The following is a 13,173-nucleotide window of genomic DNA, read 5'->3' on the forward strand; positions in this document are numbered from 1 at the left end:
TTGGAAAATAAAATACGAACACACTATAGTATTTATAATTTTATTTATCGATAGATATATAAATCTATTTATATCGATAGATATATAAATGTATTTTTTTAATAGAAAAAAGAAAACGTTGAAAAGATCTTTATTTTTTCTTTTTCTCTTTTTTCACGGATTCGATTCTTATCGTTGAATATTAATTTCGAATCGGGTACTTCGAGCGGTGATTCTCAGTCGAGAGCATCGAAAAACGAATCGCGGATTTATGGAAATCGGGCGGGGCGTACCTGCATGAATATCGTGCATGTGTAAGAGGAAGAGTGTGGAGTGAAAGAGGGAAGAAGAGAAACAGAGAGAGAGAGAGAGAGAGAGAGAGTGAGAGACAGAGAGAGGGAGAGAGAGAGAAAGAAGCGTAGGAATGGCGGCCAAGAGCCGAGGCATACATGTAAATACATATCTATATACGGTATACCGGGAATTTTAATATTCGCGAATGATAAACAAAGTGGGTATCTAACGAAGTGGATAGAGGCACAGCGTAATAAAATTTGCGTTTGCGTTTCGTCGTGGTCGAGCCAAGAGAAACGTCACGAGCGGTTTCCTCCGATTTCAATTACCCTCAACGACGGAAATATATGGGCGTTCGTTGTAGCAAACGAAAAAAAAACAACGACGACAACGACGACAACGACGACGACAACAACGACGACAACGACGACGACGACGACGACGACGACGACGACGACGACGACGACGACGACGACGACGACGACGACGACGACGACTACAACGACGACTACAACAACAACAATAACAACAACGACAACAACAACAAGAACGCAAAGGAAAACGTAGAAAGAACCTTAGCAATTTCAATTTGTCATGTAAGCTCGTACCTCGTATCGTTTTCGATGTATGTAGTATGTACAATCTTTCAAAACGTGTTTGCTCCTTAATTAAAATCTGACTTTAACATTTTGTATGTTATTTTTTATAATATCGAAAAATTTTTTCATTCGGCTTAACGTATATATTTAGGAGTTATCTATGATAATTCATCGGATGTAAATAAATCATTAAAGTGGTCATTTTTCGATATAGAAAATATACAACAGAAAGTAGAAATAATTTTTTTTTTGTAAATCATATAAACGAATATATACTGTAAAGGTTAATACGGTGGTGTAATTAACAAAGATAGCCGGAGAATGGCATCTCCTTTGACGCATTTCTCGAATTTCGGAAATTCAACGGATTTCAGGTAATGCTCTGTTAAATTTACCGATAGAAAGTATATCTCTATCCGAATATTATTAAATGCCAATTTCGATGCTCTCGTTACACACTATTATTTATTTTGAAATCTAAAAGCTTGATAAATGAAAAACTTACAAACTTTCAAACGATCGAAAATAGAAAGAATTTTAAATCTATTTGAAGAATTTTGAAATCCGATCTAAATCGAGGGATCTTTCAAAAGTAACACAAAATGATGAGATAATTAACGTTTCAACATAATACGAATTCGACGTAGTTACATTCGTGAAATCTTCTCTCTGATGGAAGTTACGAGGATGTAAAAGAGATTTGCGATTAAAACCGCGTTTTAATCTGTCCTCTCTCTCTCTCTCTCTCTCTCTCTCTCTCTCTCTCTCTCTCTCTCTCTCTCTCCTTCTATCTCTCTTAACTCGGTCTAACGGGTGCTCTTTCCCATGGTTTGCTGCTAGTTACGAATAAAAGAAGAAGAAAGAAAAAATCATTGCGCTGTGTACGCAGAGGATGAAGAATACTAGGTGGTGGAAGAGGAGAGTGAAAAAGAGGGTTGAGAGCGAAGAGGAGTGGTAGAACGGACGCGAAGAGAGAGAGAGAGAGAGAGAGAGAGAAAGGAAGGGACGTAGAGACAGAGAGGAGGACAAAGCGGCTGGTCCAGAGAGAGGGATGAAGAGAGAGATAGATACAGAGATAGAGATAGAGTTTTGTGAGGGGTAGGGAGTGAGACCCCACAAAGGCAGTGGGGCTCTTTTGATTCGCGAGCTAATTGGAATGCCGCGGATGCCAACGACGATGGAGCAGGGGCTGGGATAACGTGTAGAGAGGAGAGAGAGGATAAAGAGCAAGAGGGGGTGCTCCAAGTCTCGATGTAACGCTGGGATAGGCGGAGCTTACATCCCCCGCACAGACTGGTTCTCTACCTCGCGATATCGAGGACTCATCGGCTCCTCGACTTTTTTATTCTCTTTCGGTTTGCAATACGAACGATCTTTTGTCGGAAGTTGATGCATTCGTTCATTCGTTATCAAGTTTCGAATTTGTTAAGGCTTTTTCTTCGATTATTTCGAAGATTCTTACGTCATCATTTAAAAAAGTTTGTGTTTCAATTAGCTGATATTATTTTTTAAAATGAACGACGTACAATTAGAGTGGCATTTAAATAAAATATAATGTGGTATTTAAATAGAATATGATCGAGATAAGGTTAAATAGATACAATGATCGTTTATATATTTCATTGTTTCCAACAGTTAAGTAGTTAATTATGCTAATTACATCAATGCGATTAAGGCAAAAGTAGTTACGTTAATTATCAAGTTCGCGATTCATTCAAACTCTACGATGTATCTCTTTCGATCCTTCTCGATCGATTATTTTTTATTAGAACGATGTGGAACGATGATAGTCAACATCGTGCGACACTCCGCACGAGATAGGAACGTTTTCTTTGTGATCCTTTGACACGGGTCGAGGGCTAATTTATCACGGTGACAAAAGGGATAGGAGTAACGAGCGAATATCAGTTACCGTCACCCCATCCGAGTATGACTTTCCCATATCACAATCACGTACATATACCTATGTGAAATCCTTCAAACGTAACTTTAAATTGATTATGTTTTTCTTCCTTTTTTTTTTGTTCCAACCAAAATTTCCATACGCATTTATTCGAACGTATTTTGGAAAAATCAACGTTAATTTATTATTCGATCAATTACGAGCGTTTATTCTTTTGTTGAATTGCTGATTCCACTTAATTTGCTGGTTCGTTAATTGATTTCTCTACGTTTCAAGTGAAATTACAATTTTGACCCATCTCGTCCCCTCGACTGGCAATAAATATTATCCTCTTTCGACGGACGAATAATAATAAAGGTATCGAGTTTAATTGGACAAAGCGTAACCCTCTATTTTCAGAAAGGCAACGGAGTTTCATCATGTTATTAATATTTTAAACAAAAGCTCGGCTCGTTGCTTTTACCTTTGCATGCCGAACGAGCTTCGTTTGGTCGTAAATTTTAATTGTGGACAGGATAGAGGAAACAGAGATAAAACGAATTAGTCGATGTTATGCGAAGTAGAATGAAGTGATAGATTAGTAAAAAAATGAATTTGTCGAGATGGATGGATAAGAGGAAAAGTGAGATATAACGACGTGCCATTTCGAATGTACAGATTCAAGAGTTTATTCTCTGCAACATATACGCGTATGGATGTACGTGTATAATTAATTGTAATGTCATCGCGTATTTACATATTGTATTTTCTCGTATTGCCAATGCCAAAAGAAATCGTACACTTTACGGTCGTACGTTTATTTCTTTTCGTGATCTTTGAACATTAAAAGTACATATTTTGAGATATTAAACTCCTAGTCTCTTCTTAATTCGTTATCTCTATATGTACATCGTGCTAACAATTTTACGTCGTTCTTAGCGAAATTCTATGTTATGTAACATTCATTAACACACCTACACGTTTCGAAGACATTTACAAAAATATATATTACACAATCGGTCGGAGGGAAATCATTGGGATGCGAGTATCTCACGATTCTTAATACGATTATTTTCGAATTACATTTTTCTCTCGAAAGCGTCATAATTTTTTTTTTTCGTTTATATGTATACGAGTTCATTCAGTTTTTTGTTTGACTTTTCACGGAAACGATCACTTTACACTGATACAAATAATTTGTTCTTGTTATTGCTTTTATTTCCTTTTTTATTTTTTTTTCTTTCTTTTTTTTTTTTTTAGATTAGAACACACTCGCCCTTGACACGAAACGTCTTTTAAACTTTTTCGTTCGACGTTTCATCCAAATTTCCCTCGATCTGCGGACAGCCTCGTGATAAATTGGCTATTAAGCGTCATAACGAGAGGACGATTTGGTGGTTAGTCCACGCGCTGTTGGCGCAGAATGTCTCGTTCTCTCGTGAACGGTATTCGCAGCAATATCTCTCGAATATCTGTTCGTCATATAATCATTTGGAATTTCCTCGTTTATCTGATAATCTTCCGATACTTCATAAATTCCTTTCGAGCCTTTCGATCGTCGTGGTTTTAATGTCTGCAAAGCTGATCTTGTTAATCTGTAAGGTCTTTCAATGTCCTCGGAATTGTGTTTGACGTTGCAACGGCTGCATATAATTTTTTCAACGGCATCCATATCGTCGCCTAATGTGTGAAAATGATATAATAATAATAATAGCAATAATAATAATAATAATAATAATAATAATAGTAATAATAATAATAATAATAATAATAATAATAATAATAATAATAATAATAATAATAATAATAATAATAATAATAATAATAATAATAATAATAATAATAATAACGAAATAATATCTTCGTTATTTATCGCTCATTTGTTTTCATTGTATTCCATCTTTTTGTCTCTTTTTAGATATTTAAATTAATTAATTTATAATTGAATTCGTAGATTACCGATCGATTCTTTCACAATAAAATTAGGATGTTCTTGAAATCTGCAGCTGTTCTTTTTACTTGTCGTTGAAGATCTGTTACCAGAAGGTGCACCACATCTTATACATTTCTTATTATTTTCCGAATGCAACAGAGCTTCGACATCCTGTCTAGGTCGAGGTCGGCGAATCGATTGATTCAAAGAAGCAATGGTATCGTAGCGATCGGATGAACTTCTAGATGGTGTCCTATGTTGATAACAGTTCCCTAACCTTCTGATAGAATTTTTTGGTGGTGTTGGTGGTTCTATTGGTTCCTTGTCGGAATAAAATTCTGTTGCGTCGCGATCATCGAGGTCGTGGTAGTATCTGTTCAAGTAAGAAATATTATTTGCAACATCATTGTATTATTTTTAGTAACATTTTTAATTGTTTGACGAACCTTCTTCTTGACGGATGACTATCGTATGAGTTTTGTATGTATTGTTGATAATGAAGCTTCCGTGGATCTTGTTGTTGCTTAACTAATTTTGATCTTTGTTGCTCTTGTAAAATTTCATCCTTTTTATGTCGTCTCTGCAATTTTTGTGACCTCAAGATAGGTGAATCGGATTCTTCGTCGATCTCATCGTCTGCTTCGTGTTCTTCGTAATCCTTATCGACGGACTCAGCTGTTTCTTCCTGATCGTCCTCAACTATACAACAAAATGTTGAATATTTTAAAAGAAACTTATGGTGAAATTTTGAAATTTCAAAATGTCGATCACTAGTACCTTCCTCGATTGCATCCTCCTCGATGTTATCTTCGGTGAAATTACCCATTTCCTCATCAACGTATCTTACCTTCTCGTCATCCTCCAACTCGTTCTTATTGTAATTAGACCTTCTCACGATCGCGATATTGTTGTTTGTAGTGTAAAACTTGTTCCGAGGAATTTTAGTCTGATTGTGCGATGTCCATCGATGTGGTTCTGTATTTTGACACGTCGTGTATTTTGTATGCGTTGGAGATTCGCAATTGTGATGTTTAGGTTGTTTGTAGGAATTCATAGTAAAATAATAATTCGATACTGGTTCGGCCGTCGCATTGACTTGTCTCCTAAAGACAGAATTATATTTCCAAACAGTTATTTCCAAAGTATATTCTTCGTCCCTTTCTTTTTTAAGCGCTAATTAAGAATCAAGAATATTGAGTAATACAAATTTAACGATTTGAAATACGATATACATGTATATTAAGTATTTAATTAGAGTACTTAATTACCTTGATAAATTCTTCAATGCTTACCTATTAGCTTTGTTTGGTGGAACAGACGAATTATGTTTGTGAAGATATTTCCAGTTCGCATCCGAAGAATCTCTGACATCTGTTTGATATTTTGTGGACCACAAAGGCGAACGCCCAGCCGTGTACTTCTGTGTTTTGTGCTTCTCAGTTTGTTGCATGGTAATGACTATTTTCGCTTCGACTTTTAGTTATCAATCGGTTTCTACGCCGAGGAATTTCGTTTTAAAAAAAATCGTCTCAAAACGGTGTTTCCTATTCCACAATATTTTGACAATTTTATATATACTACGATTTCACTGTTCACATTGCATTTCAATTGAATTAATCTTTTTTCTCGTAACACGTGATCTTCGTGTAACAATAATTTTCTCTAAAATCACAAAGTCTTTGATCGGTTTCCTTCGTGATTTTCAAATGAGTTAAGAAAAGAAATCGATACACGATATTAGAATCGTGTTAGGAAAAAAAAGGTGAAAAGAAATAAATAAATCAAAAGGACGGAGTCTTTTCCTTAAAAAGAAAAAAAAAGTAAAAAGAAAAAAAAAATGATCGGAATATCTTTAGCTAAATATATCGATTGAAACGATATTTAAAATGGGTCTTGGCCGGATCGTTGTTAAAATCGAGCGATCACACGTTTCAAAGAAGAAATGGAAAGAAGACACGATTGCAAAAGGAAGAGAAGAGAAACGACAAGAGGAATGTGTTGTCTCGATCGTGATCTAAGATGATCGAGATGCAAGCCTCTTCACCATTTATCTGTCTCGTTGCAGTCCTCGTGTTCTAAGGACGTGCTCAGCGATCTCTGAAATTCCTGAACTCTCTGAGTCTGTTGTTCGTGGTGAAGCTTGCGCCACTTGATTCGACGATTTTGGAACCAGACCTTGACCTGCGCCTCGGTCAATCTCAATGCGTGAGCCAAGTATAGTCTTTCAGGGCCAACCATGTATTGCTGACGAGCGAATTCGCCTTCAAGTCGTTCCAATTGTTCGGCTGTGAAAATCGTCCTCACTCTCTTTGATTTTCCACCGCCGGGTGAACGTAAGCTCGAACTTCCGTTCTTCGTTGAACTTTCCTGACCTGTAAAATATATATAAAAATTCTTCTCGAAACGACTTCAAAATATTTTCTTTGTTCGATTTTACTTTTCTTTTTTTAATTTTCTTTTACGTTATCGAATGATCATAATTAATTGTATCATAAAACGCGAGATAGGTTAAGTCTCTTTCGTTTGTTAAAAATTATATCTGATTTAAGATTCGTTAATAACGAAAAAAGTGATATACTCACTCTAGAAAATATTCACATTGAAATTTCCTTAATACTATCTATTTTCATTAATAAAAATTCGTCTAGACGTTAGAGTTTCATGAAATTTAGAAAATTTTTTCGCGAACGTAGTAAGGTCCGAGTCTGTCAAATGATAACTATTAGTGGTTATTGCATTGACAGACAGCTAACCATCGTTGACAATCGTTGGCTTTTATTTCATATCGTGTTGGTGATAAATTTGAACATGTGATAAATAAAATGAGACATGCATAACAAGATGGAATATTTACGGGAAGTACCCTGATGTTTTCTATATTGTTGCTGTTGTCCACGTTTTTCTCTTTGATTATTTCTCAGTCCGAGAATTGCGTCGATGGTGAAGGATTTAGCTTGTTGTTGTTGTTGTGCCTGAGAGTGTTCCATTTGTGTGATGGCATGCGAGTGAGGGAGCTGCGTCGAGAGATTTTGTACGGAGAGATCGGTGCCTAAAAGATGAGAACGTCTCATACGTTCCAAGGCAATAGCTTCCAATTCTGGACTTCTTTGTTGCACCTGAAGATTTCTGAATTCACTGTGGTCCAAAATGGCAGGATTCTCCAGAAGTCCAGCATTTCCACGTAGCCTTTCGAGTGTGAGATTACTTATATGATTGTCTCTAATCCGATCTAACGACAAGTTGAATTCCTTCATACGATCGAGTCCATAATTCTTCAGCAAACCAAAGTCCTTGATATCTCTCTCGATACCAAAATTAAGATCCTTGTTGCATCTGTCCAAAGACGAGAGCGTCGGATGAGCATTTTTTTGTCTTGTTTCGCGAAGATTGAAAAGTAAATCCTTCGCGGTGGAATTTTTCGATCTACAAAGTGACGTTGCCATTTCCATTGAATCTTCAGGTTCGTTTGTTCTTTCCAATGAATAATTCAAGTTACTTATGCCGTTCGTAGAGTAACCAAAATCTTTTGCTTTGTTTAAGGTCATTGAAACGCCTCTAGTAATGTCGTTAGAAAATTCATCGAAACGCATCGATGTTCTACCTTCTAGACCAATGTGAAAATCTTTCGGTTCGTTCGAAGTATCTTCTTTATTTTTATCCACCGACAAATTTAATTCCTTAACTCTTTCGTAACCCTGAAAAGCACGTATTTGTGTCTCGGAATGATTGCTGTCGCTTCGACAATCAGATAGATCCTCTATCGTTAATCGACCCGACGGATCGCTCGTCTCCATTGTTTTCAATTTATATTCTTAATTTCCTTTGTTTCTCACTAACGATGTCTTAATTTTATTATATCTATATTTTTTTTACTCAATTTTTTTTGATTACTTACAAATACATCGTCGTAAAAGTCCAACAAGAAAAGTTCATCACATTCATCAAATATATATTACATCACTTAAACGATCAGTCCATTGTATTTTCCGAAAGAGTCCTATCACCATACACAACGTCGTTGCATTTATTCATTTCACTTAAAACGATCGAAAAAGTTTGTAAAGCTTCGTTAAGTCTTTACAGAAAACTGTAAAAATCGTAGCCGTCGGATAAACTTAGAGATAAACACGCATCGGTTGACGTTTCCTCAGGACCAGTGTTCGTAACTGATAATCGCGTGGATCCTTTAGAAAGAATCGAGCTCGTTTTTCGAAGGGCGAGAGCAAGGAAGAAAGTGGCAAAGGTGTAGAAGCACGAATAGTATAACGAGAGAAGGATGAGGAGGAAGAGGTTGGTCTCGCGAGAGTCGATCCGCGCTGGCGCTTCGGAGCATCCGAGGATAATGATGTCAGCCACGAAAATCACCGCTATCACAGAAAGAGAGATAGAGATAGAGATAGAGAAAGATAGATAGATAGATAGATAGAGACAGAGAGAGAGAGAGAGAGAGAGAAAGAGAGAGAGAGAGAAAGAGAGAGAGAGAGAGAAAGAGAGGGGTGGCAAGAGTTAGTAGGATGGTGTGTTGCGGGGTTGGCCAGTGGTGGCAGGAGCAAGGATATCCGGCTAATGATCCCGTACGTGATGAGAGGGGTATTCACCGATGTTGTCTGCTCTTCACCCTCCTCTAGGATCGTCTTTCACCTCCGCAACCCCCAAATGGACCGCAGGATATCCTCTCGATGTACGGTCAATATTTTTTCGTTCGAACCGAGGAAGGCCGAGGCGAATGTTGCGTCTCGAGTCCTGGTTGGCCGAGTCCTGCCATCACCACTAGTCCTGGGACACGCCTACGGAGCGAGTTGCGCTGCGTGTCGGTAAGCTTTAGGGTATACCTAAAGGGGGTGGTAGCCTTGTTTGCGGGGAGTTTGTTACTTTTTTCCACCACCAGCCGTCACCCTTCTTGCTCTTCGCGTCGACTCAACCTTGCTCTTCCCTTTCCTAAACCTCCCTTTTCCTTGTTCTCTTTCTTCGAAGAGAGAGCGAGAGAGAGAAGGGGGAAGGGAGGGAGAAAGATAGATAGAGAGAGCCATTAATAAGCTTTCGCGTAGAGACTAGGAGCTCTTGGCCAAGGGGTGCTTCTATGTATACGGGAATGAACACGAGTAGATCCAAGCAAGATCTTAGCCGACTGTGTAGCTACCTTGGCCACGGTTGAGACCGAGTGTCTTCGCTTCTCGACGATGTCATCTGTGTCTAAGACGTTGAGCTAATTAGCTGTCTCCTTTAATTATGATGAGCTACTTTTCTTTTCCTTCATACTTCTTTTTTTTTTTTTAACTCGATCTATTTCGACATTTCGTTTTCACATTGTTTTAAAATCTTACGATTTTTTTTTTATTGTCATCTTTATTTCTCTCTGGGGATATAATATTTCGTAGAGATTGTTGTTCTTTTCGCGTATTCTATTGTTCTATTTTTTCGATCAATAAGAAAGTAAAATGAAACATGATTTTTAATAGATACGATTTAATGTAATTTAATGGAGAGTATAAACACAGTCTTAAGGTAATTCTCACGTCTTGGCATCGAGTGGGGTTTGCTTAATTGCTTCTATCTGGGCCGAAACTTCATCCACAATCCCCTCATTAGATGTTGACGAGCGTGCGGGAATTTCAGAACCTCGGAAAACCTCTAAGGAGCTTAAGGGTGCTTAATTACGATGAGCTTTTAAGTCATGTCAACGGTATGTTTAAGGTATGTTACATTGTGAAAAGTAACTTATGTTGTCGATGATCGATATCAGGACCAATATCGTTTAATTAATATTTAAACTTTTAATTATTAATATTTCAACTTTTTTTTAATACTATTCACGAATCTAAACCTTATCGATCATCTCCTTTCATGTATTTTATATAATTTATACTAGATAATATCTTACACAAAGAGATCTCTAAAGAAATCGCTTGGTATTATGAAAACTTGTGCACTTATCTCGTTGACACTTCTATGAGCGTAAAATTAAGCTATAAATTCGAAATTTACTTGGAGAACCTTCTAAATATTTTACAAAACGAGGAACGGGCTCATGTAATTACGTCATATATTTCGCGGCGTGCTAACTTTGTCGCAAACTTTGGCATTGTAGGATCTACCTCGAAGAGTGGTACCGTTGGGAGAAGGGCGGAGATGGAGGATAGGAATAAGCTAAGTTATCGTAGGTATAACGTAAAATATATTTTCTTATTTGATCGTGAGGCGTTACTTCTAATTAAATTTTCAAACTTTCGTCAATTTTCAAATTTTTTTTTGGAAGGTTGTCATTCTTGTTATTAATCGTATTAAATAATTAATTTAGATGGCTAATAATTCGTTATTTAAGTAAATAAGATGATTTCGTTTTATTGCCAGTTGGAATAAAGAGACGTTGGAACAGACGAAGAAATGAAAACGGAAGAGAAGATTTTCAAGCTCGTGTTAGGGAGACCCTTTTATGTTCTTATTTCACACTGTATTCAGAGAGACGGTAATTATTAGCTTAGTAGTAAGAAACCGCTCTAGAAAGTATAAGTTGAAACGACGTAGCAGAGAAGGTGAACGCGTAACAGGCGACAAATGTTTAAATTAAACGGCCGACCGAGCACGCGGTGGGGTTTGAAAAGAATTTCTATTGAAGCTCGATACCCATACCCTTGATCGTCCTCGTCCAAATGACTTGCGACTCCACCCTTATTACGAGCTGAAATTTATCACGGAAATTTCGGAGAGTATTTTACCCGGATAATTGCTCCGCTTTATAAGAGCTATTCCCCTTCCGGATGAGCCAATATATAAGACGAAAGCGATCTCAGAAGATCTTCCTAGCTTCACGGAATTTCTTTTCGATTCTCGAGAGATTCTAGTAAATTCAGTTTACAAAATTTTCCAAAGGATTATCCCCTTCGATCGTTATCAACATTTCTTTTCTTTCTTTCAATATAACAAATAAAAAAAAATATTATCTTATATTGTTTCGTAGATTCATGATCTATTAATGAATTCATTATAAATTGACTCCTCTATTTGGAGTATTAAAAATTATCGATGGTATTTCAGTTTCATGGTTTTCGTCCTTACACCTAGCTACTTAGCACAGTATCTAAATCATTAATAAAGCAAGATTCGCCAACTAAGGAGTCGTCAAGCGGTTGGCCATTGTTTCGAAATTTAATCGTAGCAAGAGCTATGGTCTATACCATATTCATGCTAACACCTAGACATATACATTGAGAAATGCTCATTTATAGATATACGAGCAACGAAGGTGTTTCAAAGCAGTCTCTGTTTCCTGGACTCCTAGCTAGCTTCTATATAGTACCTTATCAGCTCCCTTCAACCTCTGAACACCCGGAACACCAGCTGAAGCAAGCAAGGAACCTACCCCGTTGCCGCCTCGAGCTTTCATTCCACATGCGATATTAAAGCGAGGGCAATTAGCCGTGAGGGGGTTGTTGTACGTAGAAGGGTGGACGGGGTTGCTGCTGCGACGGCCTCAAAGCTGGCTTTCCCAGTCGTGCACTTGGTGGGGTCGTCTCGGATATGATTGGCTGTCAGCAAAGTTAATCCCAGGACCGGCCACACCCCGACATGTCTCAATCCAACCCCTCCTTTTCTTTCTCTCTCTCTCTCTCTCTCTCTCTCTCTCTCTCTCTCTCTCTCTCTCTCTTATTCTCTCTTTCTCTCTCTCTCTCTCTCTCGCTCTCTCTTTCTCTTTCTCTTTCTCTCTTGCTCTACCATTTCGTGAATCCTATGTAGGAACTTTACCTTCCCCGATCCATTCAAAACAGGGATGAAAATTCATACAGCAAGACCTCTTTTCGAAACACCGAATCCTTTTAACATTCGTTGCTAGACAATGATTATTTGATGTGATAAAGAGATATTGTAATCCTAAGAATTTATAAAAAAGTTGTCACAATATATAGATATTATCACTCTAATCATTAACTTATTTTACTTCAATAGATTTGTTAAGTGATGAAAATAAATATTTTTCCTCCCTTCCTTTTTCTTCTCTCTTTATCTCTCTCTCTCTCTCTTTCTCTTTTTTTTTCTTTTTCTTCGAGAGTCATATTTCGGTCAGTTTATTTCGTTAAATATTTTTTTTTTGCAACGAGATATTATATATTATTCAATAAATCCATTATATGCAGTTATATACAAAGTGATTAATGATGCTGAAGCACGGAATGATTTATTAGCGCATGTTTATTTATTCTCATGTATCGTAGACCTAATTTTCGATGTCTGCATCATGGAGAGGTGGTAATGATTTCGTTTACCTAATGCAATCCATCTTGTCGAGTTGACGACGACGACGAAGGGAAGGTAGGATACCTTTAATGGATTTAGAGAAATTATCGTATTTTCGAAGCTTTCCACGTTGGCTATGTCAGACTCAATAACGTTCAGTTTAGACGAAATCCGCTTGAAGAAGATGAAAGGAAGTTTAAGACCTCCATCTAATAAGAGGTCCGTAATAAAAATTCCTAACAAAGTAAGAGGGG

General features: G+C 37.2%; 2 protein-coding genes across 3 annotated transcripts; both read right to left on the reverse strand.

Annotated features, from left to right (window-relative positions):
- Nucleotides 1–4,120: 4,120 nt before the first annotated feature.
- Nucleotides 4,121–6,137, reverse strand: LOC118446824 (uncharacterized). Its single transcript, XM_035877935.2, has 5 exons — nucleotides 5,980–6,137; nucleotides 5,465–5,790; nucleotides 5,134–5,386; nucleotides 4,714–5,060; nucleotides 4,121–4,434 (listed from the first exon to the last, which is right to left on the reverse strand). The coding sequence occupies exons 1-5, from the start codon at nucleotides 6,135–6,137 to the stop codon at nucleotides 4,121–4,123; spliced, it is 1,398 nt and encodes a 465-aa protein (XP_035733828.2).
- Nucleotides 6,138–6,727: 590 nt separating this feature from the next.
- On the reverse strand, nucleotides 6,728–8,481 carry LOC118446829 (uncharacterized). 2 transcript variants are annotated; one of them, XM_035877940.2, is made up of 2 exons: nucleotides 7,551–8,481; nucleotides 6,728–7,059 (listed from the first exon to the last, which is right to left on the reverse strand). In XM_035877940.2, the coding sequence occupies exons 1-2, from the start codon at nucleotides 8,479–8,481 to the stop codon at nucleotides 6,728–6,730; spliced, it is 1,263 nt and encodes a 420-aa protein (XP_035733833.1). The 2 variants fall into 2 exon arrangements, with proteins under 2 accessions (XP_035733833.1, XP_085512087.1); XM_085655961.1 differs by having other exon boundaries at nucleotides 7,542–8,481.
- Nucleotides 8,482–13,173: the final 4,692 nt, after the last annotated feature.

The sequence above is a fragment of the Vespa mandarinia genome, chromosome 3 (genome assembly GCF_050613455.1).
Source record: "Vespa mandarinia isolate Hongniang chromosome 3, ASM5061345v1, whole genome shotgun sequence".
Lineage (NCBI taxonomy): Eukaryota > Metazoa > Arthropoda > Insecta > Hymenoptera > Vespidae > Vespa > Vespa mandarinia.

Excerpts from the sequence above, each read along its gene's own strand:
- LOC118446829 (XM_085655961.1), bottom strand. The coding sequence starts at position 8,481 with ATGGAGACGAGCGATCCGTCGGGTCGATTAACGATAGAGGATCTATCT. Across the intron at positions 7,060-7,541 it reads AAAACATCAGGGTACTTCCC|GTCAGGAAAGTTCAACGAAG; the intron begins GTAAATATTCCA and ends TATATTTTACAG.
- LOC118446824 (XM_035877935.2), bottom strand. The coding sequence starts at position 6,137 with ATGCAACAAACTGAGAAGCACAAAACACAGAAGTACACGGCTGGGCGT. Across the intron at positions 5,061-5,133 it reads AGTCATCCGTCAAGAAGAAG|ATACTACCACGACCTCGATG; the intron begins GTTCGTCAAACA and ends TTACTTGAACAG. Across the intron at positions 4,435-4,713 it reads TATTGTGAAAGAATCGATCG|GCGACGATATGGATGCCGTT; the intron begins GTAATCTACGAA and ends TTCACACATTAG.